This window comes from Achroia grisella, unplaced genomic scaffold (genome assembly GCF_030625045.1).
Source record: "Achroia grisella isolate CSIRO2021 unplaced genomic scaffold, CSIRO_AGI_Agris_v1 utg782, whole genome shotgun sequence".
In the NCBI taxonomy this organism is placed as follows: Eukaryota; Metazoa; Arthropoda; class Insecta; order Lepidoptera; family Pyralidae; genus Achroia; species Achroia grisella.
The window spans coordinates 722,884-728,855 of record NW_026713022.1 but is presented as its reverse complement, the minus strand read 5'-3'; the positions used below and the strand labels follow the sequence as shown (position 1 = coordinate 728,855).

Below are 5,972 nucleotides of genomic sequence, written 5' to 3'. Positions count from 1 at the left end.
TTTCATATATTAAGGATAAAACTATTAAGAACAATTTTTATACTGTTTATAATGTCTATCCTGTTATGTAAGTTCTTTTTATAGCATAGGGAGCTAGCTTGCGGTACGCCTAATTGTAAGGCATTACCACTGTCTATGAGTTCTTACAACACTTGTTAAAGTTACAGGTGTGTTTCTGAAATTTTAGGAATGTGTGGGTGCGCTCTGTGAAACTTTCATTTATTGTTATATATATACGTGTAACATAGCATTACGATGTTCTTGTATATACTCATTTGAAAGAACAATAAATGAAAGTTTCACAGAGCGCACCCACACATTCCTAAAATTTCAGAAACACATATATATATATACATATGTAATCCTTAATAAATATTTTTATTTATGATGTTACAATATATTAATGTATTTTAATTATGACATTATAAATTAAATACTCTTTTATGAATCTCTATATTAATGTGACAGTACATAATTTCCTTAATACAAAACCTAATGAGTAAAACATGCATAGAGTGCTGATAGTATTAGTTACTTTATGGTCACATTACATAGTAGTAGGAAGTATCATTATCCACACGTAACTAAACTTCTGGATTCTATCCCATAGAATGCTTCCACCTTCTATAGGAACGACTAACCTGTAATCGTATAACAGGACAATTCAGCCTCGTAAATATTATACTTAAAATGATATCTATGTCTTTAGTGATCAGTTTAGAAAGTGAGATCATCAAATTTTATCCAACATACGAATAAAGCGTGATTAAGAGCATGTTAATTAAATATGATAATAGATTAGGCCTTTGAGAATATTGAAGACCGTCCAAAATCAATTTGTTGTTACATTCGCTGTGTTAGATATTTTTATTGTAGGTTATTATTAAATGTAGCTTTAAGAATTGTACATAATACGCCCGGCTGAACATTTAAAATAATTTGGTAATTTTTAAAAATATTTTTTATTTTTAGTCGCATCAACGGGTCATTTAATATATTTTTGTGTTTTATTTAGTTATTACATACTTACATTGTACGGTATATGATTATAACTAAACCATTCAATAATAAAGTTATTAAAAATATTGTGGTTTATCTTTTGTGTTATTAGTATTTATACAAACAGTAAGTTTATTACATACATTCTATCTTACAAAAAAAACTCGACTATCAATATAGTCGCTACGTACAGTCTACTATATGCATACGTGGTGTATAGGCGTTTAATATTATTAATAATATAATAACCCAGACAATTCACACACCGCTATCTAGTCCCAAGTTAAACTGAACTTGTGTTATGGGTACTAGACAACTGATATAACTACTCATATACATTTCGTTGTAAATGAATATATAAAATACCGATACAAAAGATCATACTCAAGAATACAAATGTTGGCATCGTGCGAGGAATCGAATCCGCGGCCATCGGAAGTAAAGCGATGTGCTCAACCACTAGACCATCGTGGCCGTTGTTGTTTAATATAGTACATTTGATATGCATATTTTTATACAATGACCTCAGTTTATATTATAATATTTAATTATTTAATACTATATCATGTAAACACTGCAATTATGATAAATATGAAATAAAATAAATATAATCAATACAATAAATATAAAATAAACCTTATCGCTAGTGAGCAATATCTAATCATAAAATAATATTCTGCCAATAATTGTTTTAACGAATTACTTAATCTAAGTCAATGAATTCAATGCTGAAATATTTAGCCAGCATTATAATATATATTTAAATTACCCACTTTAATATATACTTTAATATAAAATTATAATAATTCAAAGAAACTTATCAGCCGTTTCTTTTTGTGTATTAAGTTTATTATAATGAATAACTGCTCTTTCATCTTATTTCTAATGATCTTATCTTTGAAGAGATTTACAGTAAAGACGACTTTATTCTAGTGAGTCATATATTTATGTTACATGATAGAAAAATATCCAGATATGAATACAAATGTTTGCATCTACTCGTGTTATGCGAGGATAAAACCCGCGACATTCTACTAGTAAGGCTGTGTAAACGACTAAATCACCGGGGCCGAAAGCTGTAATTGATTTATTATTAAAATGGATGCATAAATGGTTGTTTGTTGCTCTGTTTGTTGTTTGTTGATACAAAAACTCCTGAATAGATTTTAATGAAGCTAATTTACAATTGACATTTACTTTGATTACTTTTTGGTTTGATCATTTGTAATTGAAATATAAATTCCGCTTCTAAACACAACAACGCTGTAAGACTTTAGTCATTCATTTATTTTTAATTATTTTATAAAACAAAGCAGGTGTGTTGTCGTTTTTAATATTAGTGGCACGATAAGATTAACAAGATAATAGTTCGATAAATCAAAATGAATCAGTTACTTAGATAATTTACATTTATATAATATAATAATTAAGACAAACTGTTAGACAGTCACCTACTAGTGCCAACGTCGTGTGTTTTGTGAACAGAACAGAAAAAAGTCAAATTTTTAAAATGGGACAAAAATATTTATTTGTTCTTACTTTAATGTTTTGTGTGATTTCGGGAGGTAAGATAAACTTTTTTAATAACAACTTAACATAACAACACTTTTATTTTTTCTTTTTAAATCAATCAATTTTAGCTATTTCTTTTGTTCTTGTCTGTTGAGATTTTCTTAATATGATTGTATTATTAGTAGAAGTATGTACCTATATGTTTATAAATAAAATATTTAACAAATAAAAGCGGAGATATGATGACATATAAAATAAAAAAAATAACAGTACCTAATATTTTTTCAACCAGAATGGAATCAATCAAAATAAAATATTATTTTGCGAAGAATCTAACATGCATTATGTATTAAAATTATTATATCTTCACCAATGCGTGTTGTAGGTATCACAAATGTATAACAAACTTTTTTATGTATACAGTTGCACCTTTCACTTTTATTTTGCCTTTTTTCATTTTTTTTACACCTGTATTTTTTCCAATAACTTCTATTTTGAAATTACTGATGAATATATTCCATAAGGTTAATATAATATATGTATTCTTATATGTTCATGAGGAACGATTACCATCTATTTCATCAGTAAAAAATCGGTTGAATTATCTAAATATAATTGTAATATATTTTATCTGTACAAAAAATGTGTTCACATTATTTATTCGTATCGGGAAATTACTGACTATTCCAGATTGCTAGTTACTATATCCAACCCTTACTGTTTTTTTATATTATTTAAGGGGATTAAGAATGTTCGCTTCTATTTGTAGTGAAATAAAAACAGATCTTACGTTAAAATTTCATGCTAAGTACTGTCAATAGGTTAAATAGCTTTATTTTGGTGGTTTCAGACCTGAACTGTTTTGTATATCTTTTTTTTAGGCAGTAAGTTACGTTTTTGTACATGACAATAATGGCAAACAACCATACTGCTTATCTCATGGTATACGATTACTATTACTGCACTGATATTTTAGTATTTTATATTTTGACGTTTGAAATTTTTCGCATCTGTTATCCATACAATATGCTTAACATGTTGTTTATACTGACTGACTCACACTAAAGCTAAATCATAGTTATAAGGAGACAACCTAGTGATAGTGCGGTGAGTGTTGGATTTACTAAAATAATGTTATTTTCAGTGTACAGCTTAGAATGTTACGTCTGCAGAGACTGTACAGAAGTTACAGATGATGATGTGCAAAATTGCGAAGCAGCTTTAACAACTACATCTACATCAACAACAACAATAACAACATCAACTGAGTCTCCAAGTAGTAGTAGTCCATCTACTGTATCTGCTGAAGAAGAAACTAGTGATGATTCTAATAGTACTACTACCGAAGACCCGCAAATATATATAAAAGCGTCAAGGTTTAAGCGACATGTTCAAAACAATAGCCCTTGTTTCTGTAAAGATGTAAGTGTTGCAAATTGTATTATAATCACATAATATTTATCTCTTAAGTAATAAATTGAGTATCTATTGCTACATTACCATTCGAGAAAGAAGGGGTTGTTAGTATTGGAACTAGTAGTCATATATAGTCCACTAGACCCCAATGCAAACAATAATGAGTAGATTGTTTGTATTAGTCTGGGAGATTTCTATGTATATTATTTTGAACTAATATTAAGTGTTTCCATCAACTTTCTCTGCCTAGATTGAGACTAGATGCATAGAATAAACTGTCCAGGGTTATCATAAAAAAAATAGAGTACTTAGGCATTCTCAAAATATCTTATAATATAAAGTGTTTAATTTTTAATTACAGGTCAATAATTGCAAGTGCAATGGACGTTACTCTAGACTAGGAAGAGACGATGAGACAACATATGTTTGTGTTAAGGATGAAATCATTAGTATGTTTCATTTTATTCATATTTACCACACTAAACACTTCTCAAAGCAATATAAATAAATAAATGGAAAGAGTAGTAAGTGCTTAAAATATCTTAGTAATCTTTCCATTTATATTCTTCACCTCAAAAACTTTACTATACTCGTATATTTATTTTTTTATTTATTTATAATCTTTTATTACACCAACATACAAAAGCAGATATATTGAAAAATATAACAATAGACCACACAAAGAAGAAGGCATAGAAGTTCCACAGGCGCACAATCTGTACAGAGAACGATTTGTATATAGATATATAATATTGTATATTTCATATTATTTAAGTATATTAATTAGAAAAGGTGGTCGTAACTCGCCGCAATAATATCCCATCTATTTTACTGTAGTCGTTCATCTCACCTCTACGTAGGATAAAAAATATAGGTTATAAGGATTCTTATAAAAATATAAATATCCTTATAACCGTTACAGATGACATATAGCTAATTCTCGATGATGAATCAGCCATACACAAAGGCTACATTCATCATCATATTAGTTATATGTAGATTTAGTACTTGCCTTCTTTGCCGACTCCAAATCCAGGGTATAGGGGTAGAAAGATGTTAGGTGATATTTGCATGTTTACACACTCACCAGAAATAAATTATAAGTCATCTGCGTGTACCGCAGTCTCGCCTATTTTAGCAGCTGCTTGTTTCATAAGCTTTCGATTGAAGAGTGGTAATTAGGCAGTGAAATTACGGTCTAAGAACATGACTTCTCAGAATGGCAGCGTATGAGAGGTAGCAAAGGTGTCATATAATAACATGATGTCCATACATCGGAGGCTTACCGCCTACCAGCAAGTTGGCTCACCATTATATATAATAAAAAATATACTATATAACTAACCAATATATATTATATAAAAATATACTATAAAAACTAAAATTATCTCAATTTTATTTCAGTTAATGGCGAAACTACTATCAACAGAGGATGTTCTATCCAGCAGGACACTGTGGCGACAACATGTTCAATAGTTTATTTCGCCCCTAACTGCAATACTTGCAACTCTGATAGATGTAACTCTGCAGTAACATACAAATCATCATTAGTTGTCCTAATTTCAGTATATCTGTTATCATTTGTATGATATAATTACAGAATTATAACGTATAATGTACATTTATTTTAATTATTTATTAAAAACTTTTATTTAAGATACAATATGTTTCTGTTAATATGTACCTTCAAAATTATTACTTTTAATAAATGAAACAAATAAATATGCGCATTAATGTATTCTCAGATTTATGCATATTGTTAATAATTACTAAAAACTAAATATTACAATGACATTACCTAAGAATAGATTTGTCCTATCAAACTAAGAAAAGATTGTTATATCTATAACCAATCGACATAAACTGAAACTACTTCTACTGGAACACATGTAATAAAGCAAGCTACTTGCAGCTAAATGGATGAGGTTAAATTGGCTGTGTAACAGTGTATGGGTTACCTAGTAAAGCTTAGACTTAGCAGTTAATCTGTTCATCTCTCTACAGGCAGTTACTATGACTATGAGCTAGGCTATTAGTTTATTTAC

At 28.8% G+C, this 5,972-nt stretch overlaps 1 protein-coding gene across 1 annotated transcript; it reads left to right on the top strand.

The window, feature by feature from the left end:
• Nucleotides 1-1,840: 1,840 nt before the first annotated feature.
• LOC131851292 (uncharacterized) lies at nt 1,841-5,541 on the top strand. Its single transcript, XM_059201775.1, has 4 exons — nt 1,841-2,564; nt 3,656-3,933; nt 4,289-4,376; nt 5,332-5,541. Exons 1-4 carry the CDS (start codon nt 2,510-2,512, stop codon nt 5,514-5,516), a joined length of 606 nt encoding a protein of 201 aa, XP_059057758.1. The 5' UTR covers nt 1,841-2,509; the 3' UTR covers nt 5,517-5,541.
• The last annotated feature ends 431 nt before the right edge of the window (nt 5,542-5,972 follow it).